General features: G+C 42.5%; 1 protein-coding gene across 1 annotated transcript in view; it reads left to right on the top strand.

Moving 5' to 3' along the window:
* The window catches only part of Colec12 (collectin subfamily member 12), a 174555-nt gene that overhangs the window by 144566 nt on the left and 6101 nt on the right, over nt 1–23888 (top strand). Inside the window, exons 3-8 of the mRNA XM_006994205.4 lie at nt 4513–4635; nt 11612–11710; nt 12892–13938; nt 20762–21241; nt 22061–22197; nt 23331–23440. Coding sequence (XP_006994267.1) covers nt 4513–4635; nt 11612–11710; nt 12892–13938; nt 20762–21241; nt 22061–22197; nt 23331–23440 — 1996 coding nt within the window. The remainder of the gene's footprint in view (nt 1–4512; nt 4636–11611; nt 11711–12891; nt 13939–20761; nt 21242–22060; nt 22198–23330; nt 23441–23888) is intronic.

Genomic DNA, 23888 nt, shown 5'->3' on the forward strand with positions numbered 1-23888 from the left:
AAAAAACAAGCCAAAGAAAGTGTGTCACGTGGAAAGGGAGGCCAGGCAGTGCCATCTGATATTGATTAATGCTGATACTCAGCAGTGAGAAATGCACACTGCCAGGAAGTGCCCCTGCTCTTTGGAATGTTGTCCTGTGGTAGCTGTCTGGCAGTGGATCTTTGTGCATCCCCACATGCAAAGACCCCCAGTGACAACCCAGTGCTAGCTACAGAGAGGACAGGAGGAACAGACGCCTGTGTAGAGTCACGACATGGGTCTTTTGATCTTGCTTCACCTCACTGGCCTTCATCTTCCTATCAATAACACAGTAACACTTGACCAGATGACCTATGAACTACCTTCAAGCTCCCAGAGTCCATTGTTCATCATACTCTCTGCAACCAAATCTCCCAAGGGTCTTCTTTAGAGGGAAAGAAATCATCAGAGATAAGTGTGAAGAGCATTGCACACCACAAGCCCCAAGCCCAAAGGAATGACACCCTAGCAGTCTCAGGAGCATCTAGTCTTTCTACCAGAGACTGATTCATCTGTGTCAGTCCCCTATGTTACAGTTGCCACCAAACCAATGTGTTCTTTCTCAACATGGAATGTGATGTGTTTGAAGGTCTACTTATAACTCTTTCTCTCCTGATTTTAATAGCACTTTCACATTTTCTGAATACAAGAGGCTTTATTTTATTTTAAATAATTTTGATTTATTTGTGTGTGAGTGTGCACGTGTGCACATGTGTGTGCACAAGTGCATGTGCATAGGTGGAGGTCAGAGGACAGCTGTAGGAGTCACAGTTGGGTCTCTCCTACCACATGGCCCCTGAGGGGTCAAAGTCAGGTCTGTCTGCAGGGGCCTTTACCTACTGAGCCATCTCAATAACCTGATTTTACTTAAACCACCAGATTATAGAGACTTTGAGCTAGAATTTGTATATGTTTGTATTCATTTGTTTGTTCATCTTTTAGTTAAGGGTAGGACATTAGAAGTTGTTTTTATCTTTTCCTTCTTGGCAAATGTCATGAGGACAGCAGTATTTTAGTAGAGGGTGAGGCTGGATTCCAGTGGGAATGGAAGACAAAGCTTCCATTGAGGGTAAAGATTTCACACTAAGACAGTCGCAGTGGAAATGGAAAGGATAAGCAGAGCGGAGATGGTGGCCTGAGGAGGCTGACTCAAGTGAGAATCCTGGCTGTGGTGTGTGTAAAATGGCTGTAAGCTGTCACCACTGTGCCCCCGTGAAGCTTGTTCTATGGAGGATTCCAGATGCTACTCACAGAACTCGGTTCTGTGTTAGAAGCCATGATCAGGAAGCTAGGTGATAAAGATGGTGATGAAAATACCCTATAGGAAGATCAGCAGGGACTTGCAAATTGAAAAATTAGTAAAAGAGATACATCATGGAGTTTTTGAGTTTAAACACTGGAGCAGTTTGGATAGTAGTACTTAGGTTGGGTGGAGTCGGGGATGTGTTTTGCAGACGTAGTCGCTAGGGTAGCAATGAACATGAGACACTTAAGTGGCTATTGAATGAGTAAGGCAAAGAAAGACTGGGGAGATGGCTCAGTGGATGAAAGCAGCTGTTCTACAGGTATGAGGACCGAAGTCTGAATCTCTAGAACCCATGTGAAAAACTAAGTGTGGTGGTATGCACCTGAAACCCAGCATGTTGGGGGATGAGACAGTCAGAGCCTAAGAGCTTACTAGCTAGCCAGCCTGGCTATATGGTGAACTTCTGGATTACTGAGTTTGCTGCTACAGTTTCATCTAAAAGCCATCAACAGATTGATAGCTTACAGTCACGATCAGCTGCTGAATGAAACTCCTGTCCCTCAAATTGTGGGCCTTAGGTGAAGTATCACCTAGACCTTGATGAATGTGGCTCCTACCTCAAACTCACTGGATTGAAATCTGCGTTTTGAAAACAAGTTTGAAAAATTGATCTCCTGAGATGGTAGACATTGACACTCTCAAGCCTTTCTCAGATTCCCAAGTCATGAGCTCTTTAAGTGATTATGGTGCCCCACTCCCTGCCAAAGTATGAGAAGCCTGCTGTAAGCTGTGGAAAGGTAGAGCATGTTCCCCCTCCCTGGTGACTATGACACAGAACACTGAAGGAACTGACTGAACCCTGAGGCCTAAGCTTCAACCATTGTTAACATGCTGTGTTCATCCTCATTTTGTGTTAAACACAGCTGAAGAACTCTTTTCACTGGAGAGGGGCACTGTGCAAAAAACAAACCAAAGGAAAGAAGTTTCAGCTATGGCTTAGTCTTCTTGACTGACCCATCAAAAGTTAAGAGTGCAGTTCTAGATCAGTCTTTATGTGCTTGCTGTCACTCGGGGGGTGGGGGCACTATTAGTACAACACACAGGGAAGTGGGGCCAGCTGAGGAGGACTGTGCAATGTGAATTTTACATTAAAACACCCACAGCCTTGTCTTCTGCATTTCTAATCAGTCAGATGGCAAGTTCCCTCTTCATGGGTTAGTTTCTGGAGTCTCTTGCAGCATGGATGCTGGTTTTTCCACTTAAACTAGAGTGTTTCTCAAAGAGTTGAACTGTAAGCAATAAAATTTACCTCTTCATTAAAATTATTTATGAAAACTTTATTTTCACAAAAAATTTCCCATTTGTTCTGTAGTGGTTTTTCAGGATACTGTGGTGACTTAAATAAGGCTTACTATCTGTTGTTGTATATCTGTGATACATATAATATTTTTATATTGAACATTTGATGATAGAACCATTAGATTCTAGTACATTACAATCAAGAGCAGATTAGTAAACCAGGAGTTTTTGTAGCAGGTGGTAAAGGAACTAATTTGTAGAATGCTCATTTCTAAGGTGTAAATATTCCTTTAGGGATGATTTTATGTTATGTTAATATCATTTAACAGCCAAAATTCAAATTTAACCTTTGAAAAATGAAGAGAACAATTTCACATTTGACTCTCACAAGTAGAAATGAGTCCCAGCACACCACCAAGCATCGAGGCATAAGTTTGAGGACTAGCTGTCATTTGAAATAATGTCGGAAACAAGAAGATGTGGGTGTTTTAAGTCTTTTTGAATAATAGAGATGCTTATTAAAATCATAGCTATAAGGCCAGCCAAATGGCTCAGCAGGTAAAGGCACTTACTGATAACCTGAGTGCAGTCCTCAGAACCCACATGGCAGGAGGAGAAAACCAACTTCTACAGGTTGTTGACTACTGACCTCCACACACATGAAGTGGCACATGTGTGCCCATACACATACAAATAAGTAAATCAAAAGTAATTTTAAAAATGGTTGGTTATCCATCATCAGAGAGGCTTCTCCCTGCAGCTGATGGGAGCAGATGCAGAGACCCACACCCAAATAAAAGGTGGAACTTGCGGCACCCTGCAGAAGAGGATGAGGAAGGATTGTAGGAGCCAGAGAGGTCAAGGACGCCAGGAGAACACAACACAGAGAATCAACTAAGTAGGGCTCCTAGGGCCTCACAGAGACTGAAGCAGCAATCACAGAGCCTGTATGGGTCTGCACCGGGTCCTTTGCATACATACTGTGGTTGTTTAGCTTGGAGTGTTTGTGGACTCCTAACAGTGTGAATAGGGGATGTCTTTGACTCTTTTGCCTACTCTTGGGACTTCTTTTCTGCTACTGGGTTACCTCATCCAGCCTTGATGTGAGGGTTTGTGCCTAGTCTTATTTAACTTGTTAGGCCATGTTCAGTTGATATCAGTAGGAGATCTGCTCTTTTCTGAAGGGAAATGGAGGAGCAGTGGATCCAGGGGAGAGAGGAGATGGGGAGAGAAAGCTAGGAAGATTGGATGGAGGAGGGGCTACAGTCAGGATCTGTTGTATGAGAGAAGAGTAAATAAAAAGGAAAAATGGTTGATTGTCATAGTGGAATATGATTTGAAGTTGTATATTATTTTAAAATAGTATTGGGTATAACTATGACAACATAATATAATATTGGATGGGCTTGTATTGCTGCAGTGGAGAGTTTAATTTTGAAATGTTTTCATGGCATAGGAAGGCATGTGATAAAACTCCTCTTACTTAAGTTATTTAAATCCAAACTCATTGTCCTGGTTAGTGCTGTCAACTTGACAGAACCTAGAGTCATCTTGGAGACAAGTTTCCAGGAATATCTAGTGAGAGGTCATCTAACCTCCAGGTATGCCTGTGAGAGATTATATTGAGTTCATTGAAATGAGAAGACCTGATGGCGATTCCCTGGGCAGGAATCCTGGAGTGTGTTAAGAGGAGAAAATTAGCTGGATATGGTCATTCATTGTTTTCTGCTTCCTGACTGGATGCAGTGAGACCAACTACCTCTGTGACTCCATTATCATGATGGACTGTAGCCCTGAGCTGCAAGTCAAAGTATACCTTTTCTTCTTTAGCTTTCTTTTTGTCAAGGTATAGACTCACAGCATCAAGAAAACTAAGATGTGCTTTAGTGAAGATTCAGTTTGAAATGATGTTTTTGTTTACTAGTATTAATTTCTGACTTCTTTTACAGGTATTCAAGAAGGAACACAGTGTACCAAATGTAAAAATAACTGGGCACTGAAGTTTTCAATCATATTATTATACATTTTGTGTGCCTTGCTAACCATCACAGTAGCCATTTTGGGATATAAAGGTAAGCACTCTTTCTATTTTCTTTGCAAATAGCAAAGGGGGTTGAAATTTAAATGCAGAAAAATTGCCTTTGGAAGTATGAAGTACAGTTGATCCTAGTATGCATAGAGAATTAATTTTAGGCTCTTTGGTCCCTCCAAGGATCTCAAAATCTTTGGATACTATCATCCCTTAGTGCAGGGCTTGCATATAGAGTAGGTATACACCTTCCCATGTATTTTATGTCATTCTAAATGACTTACAATGCCTAATACAAGATAAATGCTGTGTAGATGGTTTCTATACAAATACATTTTTCCCCAAGAATTTCCAAATGGGAGGTTGGTTGAATCCAAGGAGCTGGAGCCTGGGAAGGACAATTGAATTATACTTACGATACTCTAGTATAAAATTCACTAACTTCATGAACTCCATCTTTGTGTCCTGAGAGCTTAGCTGTGGACGGAACAGTTTTGATTCACTTCATAATCATGGTAGCCCTTTATGGGTTGGGAAGATTTTTTTCCCCTCTTTGTTGCTTTTTCCAGATTTTCCCCAGCCATTCCCTCTTCCTTGGATTCTTTTTCATCTTATCTGTCTCTAAGAGGCTCTGTGGAAGCCTGCAGTCATCACCCAGGAAAACTCTGCTGACAGAGGAGAACAAGAAGCACACAGGCTCTGCAGAGCCATGACTCACCCACCAGGGATTGACCAACTGATGAGATTGTTTTTTTCTATAAAGCACATTTATTTCAGTAAACAAAGCAAAACAGAGCAAAAACAAAAACCTTCCCCTATAGAAATTAAACTTACAGGTGGCAGCACCACCTCCTCTGCTTAATAAAATGTTAGGCATACCATGTCTGATTAAGGTAGAGGAGATTTTCCTCTGAATCCTCCAGACTTGCTAAACTTGGTCACGCACGCACGCACGCACGCACGCACGCACGCACCACTGCCGCCAATCCCCTTTCAGAGACCATGGATAGAAGGTGTCATGAATAAGAAACACAAACTTTATAAACCCTTGTATAGAAAGCAGACATAGAAGCATGCCCTGTCACAATCACATGAGACAGACATGGTATCTGGTTGTTGAACAGAGGCAGATGAGGGTCACATCTTCCAACCATTATCTCAACAGTTACCTCAGCTGCTGTTGGACCTCAGAACTGACAGATTAACCAAGCAAAATTACTGAATCTTAACTGTCCTAGTCCGTAATTTGTGGTTGTGGTGCCAGTTTAGGAAAGTGAAAGTGTGAGAGTAACTTCCTTCCCACTGTGAATCCTCCGACCCCCTCCTAGTGGCTTCTGAGGGGGCCGGGATGAGTACAGTGCATCTGAATGAGAATAGATGTAGGAAACAGTCCAAGTTCATCATGATCATACCTATTTTTTAATACAATTATGAAAGCCCAGTAAGTGTCTGCCACTAAGCATTGTGTTAGCCCTATCCTCAGTGCTACAACCCAGATGTGAATCATCACCTCCTGGAGATTATGTGATTTTGTAAAGCAATAACCATTGTGCCACTCTGGGATGAGCAAGATGTTGGTCTGGAACCAAGCTATAGTATCTCTCTATTCATTCTTTCTTGGTTGCTTACTGTATTTGTTCATCTCTATAGAAAATAAAATGTATCATACAGAGTGCATTGATTGATGAGTTGGGGTGATGAGACTTTAGAAATTTGCCTAGTCATTTTATGATGAATTTATTTCAACTGTAGAGCCCTAAATTTACTCATGAAGGAGCAAACAGACTGTGGTTAAGAAAGGCTATTGAATCATAATGAGGGCTGGGCAGAGGAACAAGGTCAGAACCTAATGGTGTGTTTTATTCAAAGTGCCCCCTTCTTTCCTGGACTATGATTTTTCCTATTGGGCTGAAAGATGACCAAAAACAAAAGAATGTCAGGACTCAGTATGGAGTAATAGCATGGAGTAATTTACTGCCTGAAGAGAGAATAGAGGGGGCTAGTGGATACATTTTGTGAAATTTTGGTTTTTTTCAAGACAGGGTTTCTCTGTGTAGTTTTGGAGCCTGTCCTGGATCTCGCTCAGTAGACCAAGATGGCCTCGGACTCACAGAGATCCACCTAGCTCTGCCTCCCCAGTGCTAAGATTAAAGGCGTGTGCCACCACCGCCTGGCTCATTTGGTGAATTTTACCTCTGCTAGAAAGGCTAATATTTGTGGCTTCGGAATTATACAGAAAGCTCAAGAATCCAGCTATCTTCTCCTCGCTCCGCCTTCCCATCAAACTGAAATAGCTCTAGCATATCTGTGTGCTGGATCACTGGCCTGTGGTCCCTGTACTGTGTTGTACCTAAATGGTAGCTCTTACGTCTCCAATACATGTCTCACCTGAAGTCCCTGAATGGAGCCTCCTATTTGTTCCCACAGTGAGCTTTCTTCACTTTAGGTTCTTTTAAACCATACCATCATGGCTAGTGTGTCTGGCTTATTTGGTTTAACACCCAAAGTACAGAATTCTACTAAAACTGTCTTTTATTTATGAACTCAGGGCTTATTTATTAGGTAGCCAGGGAAGCTGGCTCCATGAGTGGTGGGTAGCTGCAGCGATGGATGGATAGATGGCAGAGTGGGGCTGATTCCTATGAAGACAAAGAAATCTCTGAGCCAACCTCTGTGTAGGGTTGTTGTTCTTCAAAGCACCACCCAAAAACCTAACATTCTGGAGACCAGCTTGGCCTGTTCTGTGGGTGAAGGGAGGAGAGGTCGGGAGAGAAAGATGACATCTTGCCACTCTTTCCCCTCCTTTAGTGCTTCCATTCCTCTGGCTTCTGCTCACAAAAGAAGATAATACAATATCACCAAAGCCAGCCTTAATGAACTCAAAGTTGACATTTTCCAGATCTACTTTCTCTTCACGTAATGTGGCTCCTCTCTCTCACTGATAAGATTCTGGTGACCCCAGTGTTGTAGGAGGCAGAAAGATAAGCCCCAGACCTCCCTTCACAGACACCCCTTTGATGGCTAGAAAAGCACATCTCCATTAAATAAAAGAAGAAATATACAGTAAGAGTAGTCAGGCATGTCTCTCTTAAGACATGAAAGGAAACGAAACTCCCTTATCAGGACTGGCAAAGGCTGTGTCTGCACTGTTTTCCTCAAAATTGTTCTTCAGTTCTCCTTTTATGTTACTTCCATAGCTACGTGTTAGAATCTATTGAAGTTTCATCTAGAGAATTTGCTGAGCAAGCTGAAAGATTGCTTAGTCACTCAGTCTGTAGTCACTTAGTCTATACAGTGGCCAGGACTATGAAACACGTTGGTCATGTTGCGGAAACATGTTTTTGAACAGTTGCAACTTGATACATCCTCTACCCTAGACTCTTTATTATTATTCATGAGCCTCCATGAAAGGCATCCTCCCCACACCCCTCTCTCTTTGGTTTTTCAAGACAAGGTTTCTCTGTGTAACAGCTCTGGCTGTCTCAGACCAGGCTGGCCTCAAACTCACAGAGATCTGAGTGCCTCTGCCTCCCGAGTGCTAGGATTAAATCATCTCTTAAACTTTTCAGTTAGTCATGTTCCTTCCAGAACATTTCCTTAGCATGATAATACTATCCCATTGCCCTGCCCAGCAGGCTATTCTTAAGATACTTAGAATGAAGAAAGGCACAAATCTGAATCAGCAAGTCTCCATTCCCTCAGAGTTCTTGACCTTGGTTTTTCTGACACATGGCTATTAAACTTCACCGGCATAGAGAGGACAATGGGGAATGGACAAACACTTCAAACCACACTGCAGTGCCCCTTAGAACTCGGGGTGCTGCCCTCCGGACTTTGTGTTTCTCAGTAATGAATCCTGAGGTAGTGGTAGTGGTAGAAATGTCTTTGATGAGTTCCAAGGCTGTGTAAGTGCTGACACTAGAATTCCTAGGCATTTTCTAGCCACAGGTGGGAGCTCTGTGCTCTTTTCTTATTCCTGGCCCTCCAAAAGGGGCTGTGACCTGACTCTTTATCTTTAATATTTAGCACCATGACAGATGCATAATAAACATCTGTTAACAATAACTTTAAAGAAAATAGAATGAAGCCATGATTGCTTCCCTCTTTAGGGGTTTTCCTTAATTAGAGGAAATCAGGCTGAATAAGAAAAATATTAAAGAAAAATCTGTGTGGAGTTGAAGAAGACATATGGATTTTAGAGCTCCATCTCCTAGCCTGAATTCTCATTTAGTCTCATTTAGCTGTGATTCTGGGATGTTCTTGAATATCTCTAAAACTCAATTTCCTCAAATGTAAAATAAGAATAATAGGAACTAACTACAGTGATGGTACAGTATATATAGCACAAAGAGGCTAATGTTATTGTCATTCAAAGATTCATTTGATGTGTTCCAGACTCAAGTGAGAGACAAAGCTTAGTATCCTGTGGTAGACCTTAGGAAATGAGTGGAAACAAGACAGGCAAGAAGGTTGGTGTCCGGGCAAAGAGATGTACCAAAGTGCAGAGGTATTCCCACCCAACTGCTCCTGGGGAACGTGCTGAGTGCTTGCAGAGTGGTGGGTCTTCAGGCATGTTAACTGAAACCCCACTGATTAAAATTAAAATTCCACACAGAGTCAGTTCCCAGTTGAGGGGTCCCATGGAAGCTGGGGTGCTAGTAGCCCTCTGTGATGTGTCTTTGTTTTCATTGTAGAATGATCTGTGTAGACTTGGAATTTCTAGGATGAGACAAGAAGCTCAGCCATTATGCTTCTGGTTGAAAATTTGTGCTGTAAATTAGGGGGAAAGCAGAGGAGATGTTGTGTGCTAGTGCAGTGTTAGTTCTGGATTCCTGTCAGCCTGGGGTTTTTATACACACATGCTGCCAGCGTTGCAGCCCTACAGTTTACAGCCTTAGGCCAGGGTGCTATTTTTAAACACAGACACACACACATGGGGATGGTTCATTAACACTTGTGGGCAGGACACATCATTTCCTTTCCTCACGGAAAGCAAAACTAACAGTTGCTTTGTTATTATTCTTCTTTTAAGTGAAAGTATTATTCCCTTTATTCTAAGTATACTTGAATTATCTGTCCCCAACAGTTCTATATTTTTATAAACTAAAATGGAAGAAAAATTAAGGAGGGTGGAAAACAACTGGCTGTCAGCATATTTCAGATTTCTTTGGCTTCCAGGAAAGAGGCAGGACTTGAGATCCTGTGTGTGGTTTGAGGACAGAATGAGGCATATGTTTTCATCTGAGAGTCAAAACTGAGTCTAAGCTTGTAAACATTTTTTTTAAATTTAGCTTTGATAAAATGTATTTTGTTCTACAAAAGTTCCCAGGATTCAGAAGCACGTATGCCTATCACACAACCCCAAGGTCCCAAATTAGAACTGGACCTCTGTGTCCACATAGTAGTTTTTGTTTTTGTTTAAATTATGTGTATATATGTGGAGGTGGGTGGATATGTGCACATTTGTGCAGTTCCCATGGAGACCAGAAGAGGGTGTCAGATCCCCTGGAGCTGGAGTTCCAGGCAGTTGTGTGTCACTTAACATGGGTGCTGGGATCTGAATTCTGGTCCTCTGCAGGAGTACTCAGTCCCACGCTGAGCCATCTCTCCAGCTCTTGTGTGGCAATTTTAGAAATGATAATTCAACAAAACATCATACTAAGCCAATGCTGAGGCCTCCCTGGTTAGTTGATTTGTATGTTGGCCTCTATAATCTAACTCAGCTAAATTTCCTAGACCTTAGCAGATTCTTGCTTATTTAAATAAATGGCACAGTAACTATTAAGTACTACATGCTGAGCTAAGAGCTGGAGATATAGCTGCAGATGGTCCTCAACTTAACATAGTTTGTCAGTGTTATAATCGTGTGAGGCAATACACACTCAGTAGAAACCATGCTAGTGATGTGTGTTGTGCTGGGCAGTGGCTGGAGCCACAGCTCTGCCACTCATGAATATGAGGCTCTGCCATGTTGGGTAATTCAACTAAAGTGTTTTGGATATCTTCAACTTATAGTGGGTTTATCAGACATAATTCTGTAATAACAAGGACCTGTCAACAATCATAGTAAAGAGTGTATGAGTCCTGAAGTAAGGAATAGACCAGAGAAGTCCACAAGGTGCTGCTCAGCAGCAGTTTCCCAAAGAGCTAGCAAGACTAAGTTTAAAAAAGAGACTCGGTTAAAAAAACAAAAACAAAAAAATGGGAGAATACTGTAGGTGGAAGAAGAGCTCAAATGTGACACCACACCCAGCTAAGCCAGTTCTTTGTCAGTGGAGTTCCCACAAGCAAGGAACATTGGGGAGACTTAGAAGTCATAGAATTTTTTTTGAATAATTATAGTGTTGCATGTCTCCATATGTAGAAACTAACAGAAGTGTTACAATGGGGGATTCAGTGTATGACAGTGCACATCAAAAATTTAGAAATTAGTCCAAACACTTCCTTAAGCTTCCAAAGAACAGTTACAGATATGTGATCTTTCCACCAATAAGTTATATCACTGGGTTTGGGGCTAGTTATTTTTCTAAAGAACAGCCTGTCTTAGTTAGGGTTTCTATTGCTGTAAAGACTCCATGACCATGGCAACTCTATAAAGGAAGACATTGGGTAGCTTATAGTTTCAGAGGTTTAGTCCATTATGTTCATGGCAGACATGGCAGCATGCAGGCAAACATGGTGAAGGAGCTGAGAATGAATACATCTTGATCTGTAAACAACAGGAAGTGAACTGAAACACTGGTTGTGGCTTGAACACAGAACTCAAAGCCAACCCCCAGTGACACACTTCCCCAACAAGACCACACCCACTCCAACAAAGCCATCCCTCCTAATAGTGCCACTCCCTATGAGCTTATGGGGGCCATTTATTCAAACTACCACACAGTCTCCTCCATATTTGATCTCAGCTTCTTATTTCAAATCTGCTTTCTTCTATAATGAAATTATCTTGTCTTAGAACTGAAAAAAACAAACATAAGCAGATAAGTCAACTAATGTGTTCTATTTCCAAATCTTAGTTGTAGAGAAAATGGACAATGTTACAGGTGGCATGGAGACATCCCGCCAGACTTACAACGACAAGCTCACTGCAGTGGAAAGTGACCTGAAAAAATTAGGTAAGCTGCAGCAAGAGAGAGCCATTGAGGGGAGGGGGTCCTCTGTATGAGTGGTGACAGTTTTTCAGAATGGTAATGCATTTACAGTTTTTGTTGCTGCGTGCTGTGTCTTTCCTTGCCATTTAATTCTAATATTTCCATTTTTAAAGGTAAGGACTCCCATCTTGAAAATTTTATGCATCATATAAAATCTGCACCCCAATCTTGACTGAAAAGAACCATTAAGTAGCCCCTACCAAAGGCTCTTTGGTCAACTGCTCAGTAAATACTAATTTGAATTATTTTAAACTATATTGTTGGGTGTTAATTCCCTGTGTAGATCAGGCAAGCCTCAAACTCAGAGATTCTTCTGCCTCTGCCTCTGCCTCCAGAAAGCTAACATTAAATTATGCCCATCAGAGTTAATGTTTAATATAAAAGATTCTAGCCTGTTTGGTCTCTTGATGTTTGTTTTCACTTATTAAAAAATGAATTTTGGTTCAAATGATGTATAAAGCTTTATGAATATGATTCTGATTTTGAAAATTGTCAGTAATTTCTAGCATTCAAATTATTAAATACCCACTGAGTGAAAGAATTTTGCATTTCAAAATCTTTAGTATGAACTTGGTACAGTTTTAATCCCAGTAAAGTTCATCATTTTTATTGACAATGAAAAAAAAAGAATTTCAGTAAATTTTTAAGATTATATTCTTATAATTACACCCTGCCTGCTATCCTCATATCTGGTAAATCCCACTCTGTCTTTGAAAAAAAGTGTCCACACAAGTTTGTAAGTCCTATGCTGAATACCTTTTATGGTTCTGCAGCACCCATTTTAAGTAGATACCAATTCTTAGTAATACAGCCTAGCCTGTGGTACCAGAAATTTTACATCTAAAATATAGTACTACCAGTTAAGTATATGGGATCTTTCTTAAAAATTGCATTTATTTGTTTTTTTATTTGGTGGGGAAGCATACACATGCCACAGCGTGCATGTAGTAGTCAAAGGACAAATTACTTGTAGGAATCTGTTCTCTTCCTCCACTATGCAGACTCAGGGGTTGAACTGTAGTTGTCAGGTGTGGCAGTAAATACCTTTACCCACTGAGCCATCTCTTTGGCCCATATCTGAGTCTCTGGCCTCGCTTGAACATCCTTATACCACCAGGCTAAGTAACAAACATCTCTTATTTCAGGGGACCAAACTGGGAAGAAAGCTATAAGCACCAACTCAGAACTTTCTACCTTCAGATCAGATATTCTGGATCTCCGTCAACAACTTCAGGAGATCACAGAAAAAACCAGCAAGAACAAAGATACACTGGAGAAGTTACAGGCAAGTGGAGATTCATTGGTGGACAGGCAGAGTCAACTGAAAGAAACTCTGCAGAATAATTCTTTCCTCATCACCACTGTCAACAAAACCCTCCAGGCATATAATGGCTATGTCACAAATCTGCAACAAGATACCAGTGTGCTCCAGGGCAATCTACAGAACCAAATGTATTCTCAGAACGTGGTTATCATGAACCTCAACAACCTGAACCTGACCCAGGTACAGCAGAGGAACCTTATAACGAATCTGCAGCGGTCTGTGGATGACACAAGCCAGGCCATCCAGCGAATTAAGAATGACTTCCAAAATCTGCAGCAAGTTTTCCTTCAAGCCAAGAAGGACACCGATTGGCTAAAGGAGAAAGTGCAGAGCTTGCAGACATTGGCTGCCAACAACTCTGCCCTGGCCAAAGCCAACAATGACACCCTGGAAGATATGAATAGCCAGCTAAGCTCATTCACGGGTCAGATGGACAACATCACCACTATCTCACAGGCCAATGAGCAGAGCCTGAAAGACCTTCAGGACTTACACAAGGATGCAGAGAACAGGACAGCCATCAAGTTCAGTCAACTAGAGGAACGCTTCCAGGTCTTTGAGACAGATATTGTGAACATCATTAGCAACATCAGCTACACAGCCCATCACCTGCGGACGCTGACCAGCAACCTGAATGAAGTCAGGACCACTTGCACAGATACCTTAACCAGACACACTGATGACCTAACCTCTTTGAATAACACACTGGTCAATATCCGTTTGGATTCTGTTTCTCTCAGGATGCAGCAAGACTTGATGAGGGCAAGGTTAGACACTGAAGTGGCCAACTTATCAGTGATTATGGAAGAGATGAAGCTGGTTGACTCCAAGCATGGTCAGCTCATCAAGAATTTTACAATTCTACAAGGTAAGTGTAAATTCTGTATTTGGACTTGTGTCAGTTATCTATTGCAGTAAAACAAATTATTCTAAAATATGGCCATTTAAAACAAATGTGTATTATATAATAGGTTTTATGGGTTGGGAATTCAGAAGCAGCTTTGTAGGTTGATCCTGATTGATTGCTTTGTTTTGGGGAGTGTGTGTGTGTGTGTGTGTGTGTGTGTGTGTGTGTGTGTGTACGTGCGCGCGCACGCGTGCATGCTTTCAAAAGGGGAATAAAAGGTGGGCTTTGCACACTGTATTTAGTGGGGTTTGCTTTTCAAGCCTGAGAAAAGTTTAAGAAGGGAATAGAGGAAGATAATTTGTGAGCTTTGGGAAAGTTATTGTCACAATGAGTTCACTAAAAAGGAGACAAGTGACCTAATCTTACTCCCTTACACTGACAGAGCTCCTAGATTAGTTAAACTTGGAGAATGAAAATGACATGTCTGGATTTATCAAGGTATTTGGCAATGATACCCTTAAGAACAACATAGAAAAATAGGTGGACTGCAGAACTTGAGAGCTGGGAATAATGCACGGTATCAGCCCAATGGAATAGAGCCTGTTAGATCTGTTCAGATCCTGCTCAGTGGTAGACAAGACCCAGCAGACCCCCATTCTTTCGTGGGGGACAGGCTCTAACTATATAGCTCAAGCAGGTCTCAAAGTCTAACCCTCCTTTCTCAGTTCTTGAATGACACATAACTAGCTATATTCAGTTGCCCTCCAGAACATCAGTCCCAAGCAGGTATTTCAAGATAACAAGAGGTTGAGAAAGCACCCCAATTCTGGATATACATGCTTCCTTCTACACATGCTAATCCCATCCCCTTCCTCTTTCCATAAACATGGAGAAGCTGATAAGTTGATTTATGTGGTTTATGTGGGCCCTGCCTCTCTGAGATTCAAAATACTCTGGTACTTTCGAAAAAGGTCTTGTTAACATGCATTTAATGAGGCCATGTGCTGGCAGCTCAACCACCTGAGGCATCCTCATCAAGATGCAGAAACTAAAGTGGTACAAATCTGTAATCCCAGCAGGCAGGAGGCCAAGGTAGTAGGACTGCAAGTTCAAGGCCAGCTTAAGCTGAATGGGAGACCCTGTATCAAAAAATAAAATAACACAATAAAAGGAAACTAGATAGGTAGTTATATATTCGCCTCTGGGAACAGCTATCTGTACACCCATCAACCAAAACTGCTGTTAAGGAGCCTTTTCTTTCCTTTGGTTACAAATAACATGAAGATTTTTATTTTTATCTGTTATGTACACAGAGGGCCTTGCATGCATATTGTCATAGTGGAAGTCCCTGCTCTGTCCAGAGCTGCTCCTCGGCAGGCTGACTCCTGCCTATAGCATTTGTGCCCTGTACATAGCCTGATGTTTTCTTCTCAGTGATTCTGAGAAAATAGTAAGGTTTCATGAGTATGAAGTGAGACAGCATTTGAGTACCAAATTGTTCCTCTAGGAACATTCCCTCTCTTCTGTGTTTACCTTTCAGACTTTTGAGGGCTCAGTTGAGGTAAGAGCAAGTATGGAATGAGGTGCCTAACTTGGGTTAGTGCTGTGAGATGGTCTTTCTGTAAGCTGTGAATATGTGTTGCTACCATTGGTTAATAAAGAAGCTGCCTTGGCCTATGGCAAGACAGGTTATAGCCAGGCGGGAAATCCAAGCAAAGATACAGAGAGAAGAAAGGCAGAAGCCGGTGGGGGAGAAGGGAGACGGGGTGGGGGTGGGGGGGGCCAGACAGGACATTGTGGGCTGCCAGGGAAGCAAGATGTAATGGAACATAGGTAAAGCCACAAGACACATGGTGATACATAGATTAGTAGAAATGGGTTGATTTAAGATAAAAGAGCTAGTTAGCAATAAATCTGAGTTATAGACCAAACAGTTTATAATTAATATGAGCCTCTATATGTTTATTTGGGGCCAAGCAGCTGCAGGACAAAGGAAAAGTTCTGGCTACGAGTTAGAATAGCACCTGTGTGATGGTGAATTCAGTTCCTAGAAAAGATTTCCCTTGTGCAATACCTACAGCCAACATATTTCAGTGGCAACAAAACAGAGCATCTTGTGCATAAGTGGTCTTACAGCACACAGGGTTAAGGTGCCTTTGAGTCCATAAGTCCTTCCTGCTGGCTTCTGGAGCCTTACTTGGAGACACATCACACTCAGGTACTGTCCACATCTATCAGTTTCAGCCCAATCACAAATGTGTGACATGCTGGTCATGCTACCCTCAAATAAATGGTCCAACATTCATTGTTTTATCTCCTTAAGGTAGGAAACATTAGCATTCTCCTTCTGCAGGGGAGAGATCTAAAACATAAAAAGCCCAAGTAACTGTTGCAAGTTCAAACAGCTGGCAAGTGACAGCAGTGCTAGTTCCCAGGCCCAGGCTTCCCCCAAGGTACCCTGGTAACTATGCTGACTTCAGAGAGCAGCACGTTTGGCAAGGTTGAAAAGACAAAGAATTTACTTTTAGGAGTTGGTTCTTGGGTAAAGGATTGACCCTTGAACTAAGCTCTGCAGGATGTGTAGCAAGGCTGGAAGAGTAGGGATCAATGCCAAATACAGGGCAGATAAGATATGAGGTCTTAGATTCTCTCATGGAGTTCCTATTCTCTCCCTCATGCTACACTACGCCAAGACAGAACGTGTCTTTGGGCATCCTCGAGGGCAGCCAGAAGTCCATAAAGCATATGTGGTCACTTGTCGAGAAACAGTGGGTTAAATATACCCTTCTCTATGAACAAGGAGTTAACATGAACTAGAAGTCAACTCTCAGGTTCAGGATCAAGAATGAAACTATTCTTCAGAATGATTGTCAAATAGTATCTATTGCTTTTTAATTTTATTTTGGGGATTGTCATTGTGGTAGTTTTGTTTTGTTTTGTTTTGTTTTGTTTTGTTTTGTTTTGTTTTGTTTTGTTTTGTTTTGTTTTGTTTTGTTTTGTTTTGAGGCAGGGCCTTGCTAACTATGTAGACCAAGTTGACCTTGAACTCACAGAGACCTGCCTGCCTTTGCCTCCTAAGTGCAAGTGCTGGGATTAAAGACCATGCCAAACTATCTATTGTTTTGTTTTGTTTTTAATTTGCACATTCATTTTCACCTTGGTAAAGCTAAGTTAACAGTTGCTTACTACACATTACTGTAGTTTAGATCTGGAATGTTCCCCAATGACCTGTGTATTGAAGGCTTAGTCCTCAGCTTACTGTTACTGCAAAGTGGTAGAACATTGAAGAGATAGGGCCTGGCAGGAAGTATTTGGTTTACTGGAGACATACCCTTGACCTTGAAGGGGTTTTGTTGTGAGACGCCAGTTTCTTTTTTAATCTCAGCCATAAGGTAAATAGTTTGCTCCACCAGCTGCTCCCAACCTTGATGTACTACCATGCCACAGGCCCAAAAGCAAGATACCCAGTCAGTCATGGACCAAACCCTCCAAAACCATAAGCTAACATAAACATTTCCTCTTTTTAAGTTGATTATCTCAGGCATTTTGCTATAGTAACAGAAAGTTAGCACATAGGTGATGAATAAGTTTAGTTATAGATTTTTTTTTTAATGAGAAGAAAGCTGCATTATTTTGTATCTTTTTTATTTCTACCCAGTCTATCTTCCAGTCTTATACTAGGGTTGTTGTTGTTGCTGTTGTTGCTGTTGTTGTTGAGACAGAATCTTCTACTGTATTCTAGGATGAACTAGAGTAAAAGCCTAGTACTGCCTCAAATTCATGACAGGCCTCCTGCTTCAACCCCCACAAATACTGTCATTCAAGGTTCTTAACATCATGTCTCCAAGAATTTGGATGACAGACAAAACTTAGGCCATGTCTCTACTTTATGTTACACAGAAGTTTTGTTAGAAATCATGTTTAAAACTCCATGTCTGGAGTTGAATCCAGGAGGATTCACTGGCACTTCTCAAGTCAAAGCAGAAAAGGGACAGTGATGAAAGTCTAACACCTGAGGATTCAGTATCTTAAAGCCCCTAAGTCTCTGACATCTGGGAGCTACAAGGTGACAGAGCTAATGTAGGGTTTCTCAGAGCCCTGCTGTTAGATTTCTGAATGCATTTGGGGAGCTTGTGACACCTTTACCAGCCACGTGGGTCCCCTGACAATTCAACATCTCAAGTCAGAGAACTACTCACTCAGCCTTGTTATTTAATTACATTCCAGTCCGTCTGAAAGCAAATTGCACTTCTGCATGGCAATCCACACAGTATGACTCTTGACTCAAAATCCCAAGTTGTTGAATACATACTCATAAATATTTTCCCATTTTATGTGGGGGGTAGGAATAGATAGTGTATTTAATTTTTATTTATTTATATGTGTATATGTGTGCCTGCATATAGGTGCAATTGTGGTGCAGCTTACACAAGGAGTCTGTTCTTGCTCTCCATCCTGTTGAGGAAGGTTCTCTTTCTTTCTGCGACTGTGCCATCACTGACTAGTGTGATTGTGAGCCTCTGGGTGATGCACCTGCCTCTCTGCCACTGAACCTTGCTACATGAAAGCTGTGACTACAGATGCAAGCTGCTGCAGCTGCCTCTTTACATGGGTTCCAGGGGTCAAACTCGGGTTGTCGGACTTGCACCGCTAGCCATTTTTAGCCATCTTTTCAGTCCTTTGTTTTTTATTTTTTATTTCAACAGCCACCCAATAAAAGACTCAAATAAAACCAGAAGCCCTGAGATTACCCAGACTAACTAGTGACACTAGCATCTCACAGGAGAGCATCTCCTGGGCCAATGCTAGGCTTTAAAACTAGCATTGGCTCTTTTTGTCAATTTTTAAATAACAAGCAAAGTAAACATCTAATTTGTCTAGTGAGCAAAGTACATCATAAGAATCCCCTTATCCGTGGAGCACACATCTTCTCGTAACACAGCATCTTGGGAGAGTACCTGCTTCTAGGTAGTTTTTACAAGGTGAAGGCAGCTTTGAGTGAGGACATCACTATTATGTGCCTTCTAGTTTATGAATAGTCATGGATATTAAGCTTAATCTTACTATAAAACTGTGTACAGCGGATAAGTGCAGTGCTTTACAAGGAAAGACTTGGTTTTATATTATCCTAGCTGGGAATCCCTATATCCACTCCTTTATATTGTGTGATTTTAGAAATTAGCATCTTCTGGTGTTTTGTGCTGACTATGAAACCCATGTTTGGTGCCTTCTGGGAAAAAGCCCGTGTCTATGTGTGCACTAGATGAGGACAATCAGCCATTCCCAGTGGGGGGTGGGGGTCATCTAGACCCTATAAATTACCCTACCCAGAAATAATAATCAATAAAAGCTGCCACCCCACATGAGGGAGATCCAGGTATGAGAAGGAATCTGTGTGCCTTTGGAACTGGGGAGGTCTGCAGAAAGAAGTCTAACTGAGCTGAGAGACAAGCCCTGGAGAGGCACTGCTCATCTTGCTGATAAACTCATTTCCTACAGCTTACAGTTGAGCCATCAGCCCCTACTGTGAGGAGTTGAGAAACTCATCACTGGCTGAAGTTTAGAAAGTAAGGATAAAGCATTACTAAAGTGATTGGATTTTCCAACAGATCTTCATTTGGTGGATTTCCTGAGGTTTAACATACAATATGAAGGAAATACGCAGTTGAGAAGTTACATGTTATTATGTGCCTGTTACATTAGAACTGTGCATAATAATATACTCATTTCAGGGAACTCTCTGGCACCTTCCCCAGTATGAGCCTCTGTGACACCATTTTGCACTGACAGGCACTAACTTACCTTAAGGAGATTACAGATGGCCTTCCCATTCATCCCTCAGTAACATGGCTTGAATAACATTCTCCCTTAGATTAATGAGAAGAAAACTCAGATTGCAGAAGACACCAATGGACCCATTCTTAAATGTCATTAGAGTCAGGAAGGACAGGTCTCTATAGCCATTCCAGGATGGACTCAGGATCCACCTAACACATAGGTTGGGAAACATTACTTCTTGGAATAAGGCAACATAAGGCAGGTCACCATTACCCAGAAGTCTCTTCCTTCTGATGTCTTCTGGCACAGAATGTTGATATTAGGATGCTGGGCTTTGACAGTGAGGTACATGCATCTGGTAAACAGTCCTAAATAAAGCTGCCAGAGAAGGTAAGTTCTGGGTGGGCTCAGCAAGCCAAACAAAGACTAAATTCACAGGAATGAAGGGAAATGCATGACTTTTCTGTTGGTGACAAGCGCTCCGGTACCGGCACCAGCACGGATCTTATCGGTGGACACCATTGAGCTCCATCCTAAATGCTGTAGACAGGAAGGAGAGGCTTATTAAAGAGAAAAATAAACCAGTACTTCATTGTATTGCTTTGCATGGACTTAAGCTGGCTGAAAGAACAGATTTCTCTCCTCATAGATCTGGAGTTTAGAAGTCAAGATGTTGGTGAGGTTGGTTTCTTCCAAGGCCTCTCTCCTTAGGTTGCAGATGGCCATCTCCTCCTTGTGTCTTCACTTGGTTCTCCCTCTGTGTCTTAATCTTTTTGTTTTTGTAGGCATGTGTGTGGTGTGTGTGTGTGTGTGTGTGTGTGTGTGTTGTATTCACATGTGTGGGGGGCGGTATGCACAGCCATGCACACACATGGAGGCCAGAGGAAAATATTGGGTGAACTACTTCTCACTCTATCTTATTCTTTGAAGCTAACAATACATTATAAATAGAAAGCACTCCTTAATGCCTGTGTTTGTGTGTTAGATTTTTTTTTTTTTTAATTGTGGGCTATATAAGCAGATACACCCTCACAACAGACTTCATATATATGTTTTTATTTTTTAGGTCCTCCTGGTCCCAGGGGTCCGAAAGGTGACAGAGGATCTCAGGGACCACCTGGTCCAACTGGCAATAAGGGACAGAAAGGAGAGAAGGGAGAGCCTGGCCCACCTGGCCCTGCGGGTGAGAGAGGCCCAATTGGACCAGTAGGCCCCCCTGGAGAGCGTGGCAGCAAAGGATCTAAAGGCTCACAGGGCCCCAAAGGATCCCGTGGGTCCCCAGGGAAGCCTGGCCCTCAAGGGCCTAATGGGGACCCAGGCCCCCCAGGCCCACCAGGCAAGGATGGACTCCCTGGCCCCCAGGGCCCTCCTGGCTTCCAAGGACTACAGGGTACCGTGGGTGAGCCTGGCGTACCTGGACCTCGGGGGCTACCAGGCTTGCCGGGGGTGCCAGGCATGCCAGGGCCCAAGGGGCCACCTGGCCCCCCAGGCCCCTCAGGAGCAATGGAGCCCTTGGCTCTGCAGAACGAGCCATCAGAGACCAATGGTAAGTCCAAATGGCCCTTTTCAGCCAGAGTTGGGGAGAAACAGGGCAGTGTATACACTTGGCTAAACCAACCTCCATGAGTCCCCTAGTTATACTTAGCATCAGGGGCCCTTGTGTGTCCCCCTTGATGCCTCACTTCTGTCACTCGGGCCCCTGTGTTTCTGCCCAAACATTATCAGGTCTCTAGTCATTTAGGTGAGCCAGGCCCTCAGAAGACACATGCACCCCAGACCCTTCCTTCCGGGTACCCTGCACTGCTCTCTGACCGTCTTCCCTCATCTTTCTCCTTTCTCCCTAGAAACAGACTGTCCATTGGTTCACTCCCCTAATGTGCACGGTGTTTCTGTGACAATGTCTACGATCAGGTTTTGCTTAAGAAGGTGCTGTGGTACCTTTGCATCTCTTTGACAATTAGTCTTTTGCAAAACTCTGCAGTAGTTAAGAACCAAGCCATGTGGGTCACCCATGCTTGTCCACGTGTCGAACTTTGGTTCTGAACACTTGTGTGCACTAGTTTACAGGTTTCCACTGATCCAAGAGTGACAGTGACTATCAGGCCTATTCCACTTCTTCATTCTGTCTGATCCAGATACGGAAAAACAAAGACCCAGTCACTCCTTTCCAAGTGTGAGGTTTTTACAACTGTGTACTCTATAGCCCACATTTGTGAACATCTACCTAGGTTCTACCCAGAGACACCAGGCTTCCATTGGCACACAGGTGGCATGATGCTGTCCCTTTGGTATCTTAAACACAGCTGAGGAAATGCAAAGTGCTTTGTGTTTTTTAAATCAGCATTTGAAAACTTTGCATTCCTAGGCTGTCCACCTCACTGGAAGAACTTCACAGACAAATGCTACTATTTCTCGGTGGAGAAAGAAATTTTTGAGGATGCTAAGCTTTTCTGTGAAGACAAATCATCACATCTTGTTTTCATAAACTCAAGAGAGGAACAGGTATGGTATGTCAGCTGCACACTTGGTTGGAGAAAACTATAATTTAGAGATCAGTTATACCTGGAAATTGCATGCTTCCCAGGGAGTCAAAGAGATCAAAAATTCATGGTCTCATAAACAAGGAAGGCTGCAGTTTACAGGCATGGACTTTATCCAGGGACTAGAGCATGTGGACCATCATGATACTTAAGCCTACAGATGTATAGCTCCTCCTGGTGGCTCTTTGGAGAATTGCAGCACAGCAAAAAAGTGAGGAGGGAGGTTGCCACTAGACACATGTAGAGAGAGGCATGAACACAGTAGGTTTGGGATGGGATGCCGTATACTAGGTTTGTTTGCTCAAAAGGGGTTGGTAAGGGCCTGTGTGTGACAATAATAGTGGCCCCTTATTAAGCTTTGTTGTGTACAAGGCCCTTTTTTAAAACCTTATAACAACCCTGCAATATAAACCTTATAATTGTCATCCTCCCCCTTCGTTTTTTAAACAAAGCCTTACTCTGTAATCCTAGCTGGTCTGGAATTTGCAGTGTAAGCAAGACTGGCCTAGAACCTATGGCTATCTCCCTGTATCTACTTCTCAGGGACTGGGAATATAGGCATGTGCCACTACTTTTGGTTCCCCCATTTCACAGGTAAGATACACCGAGGCCCCACAAAGTTTAAATGATTTCTTCTCACAGGGAAAAGGTAAAAGCAGAGCTGAGACCCAACTGGCAACAATGTTCATTTGGTGCACTCACTACCCATCTCCATCAGACACAACCCTGAACAGGTTTTGTAGTAACTGAGGAAGCATATGAAAAGCAACCGTCAGAGGCCTGGGCCCAAACAACTGCTCAGTGACTTGTCTTTGGCACCTCAGTTCTGGTAGAAGCTCATGGATGGGTGGTTGCTGGGAAACAGGACACAGCAGTTATCCTTAGGGACTCTGAGGAAGAACATTACTATCACTTGTTAACTTGGCCAAGAAGGTCAAAGACCTTGAAACAGTGCCCACAACATAAACTCAATACAAAGTGGATGGCGAGGGCCCTTAAAAACTCTGAGAAATGTGTTTTGTCAATTTTACCAAACAAACAAGACCTCCTTTGTATGGGCTAATAATTAACAAACCTCCCTGGCTTCCTTTTCAGCAATGGATAAAAAAGCAGACAGTGGGGAGAGATAGCCACTGGATTGGTCTCACAGACTCTGAGCAAGAAAATGAGTGGAAATGGCTGGATGGGACGCCTGTTGACTACAAGTGAGTTCTCGACATTTCTAGACCATGTTCATTCTTTCCTGATTTCCTACAATTTTAACCTTAATGACCTTATATCCTAGTCCATCCTCTCAAGGGCCTAGGCTCCTGGGACTGGTTGCCTGTTTCCAGTAGGGAAGCATGGTGGACGTTACTACGCTGTCAAGTAGGGCACTTCTGACCAAAGTGTTGCTTTGAGTATATGAGAAAGGATAACAAAGCCTCTCACCCAAACACACTGCTGAGGACCAGGCCAGTCCTAGCCTTGGTTAGGCTTCTGAACCAAATGGGGTTATACATTCCAAGGTTGTAGCTCTCCTCTATACAGGAAGTTCACGTGTGCTGCACAGAGGATCCAAGAATACCCATCCTCTACAGATTAAAAGATGTCTGAATTCTTCCAACTCAAATTTTACCTCTTTTCTCAAATCTTGCCTTACTTCTTCTGGAG

This window comes from Peromyscus maniculatus, chromosome 19 (genome assembly GCF_049852395.1).
Source record: "Peromyscus maniculatus bairdii isolate BWxNUB_F1_BW_parent chromosome 19, HU_Pman_BW_mat_3.1, whole genome shotgun sequence".
Taxonomy (NCBI): domain Eukaryota; kingdom Metazoa; phylum Chordata; class Mammalia; order Rodentia; family Cricetidae; genus Peromyscus; species Peromyscus maniculatus.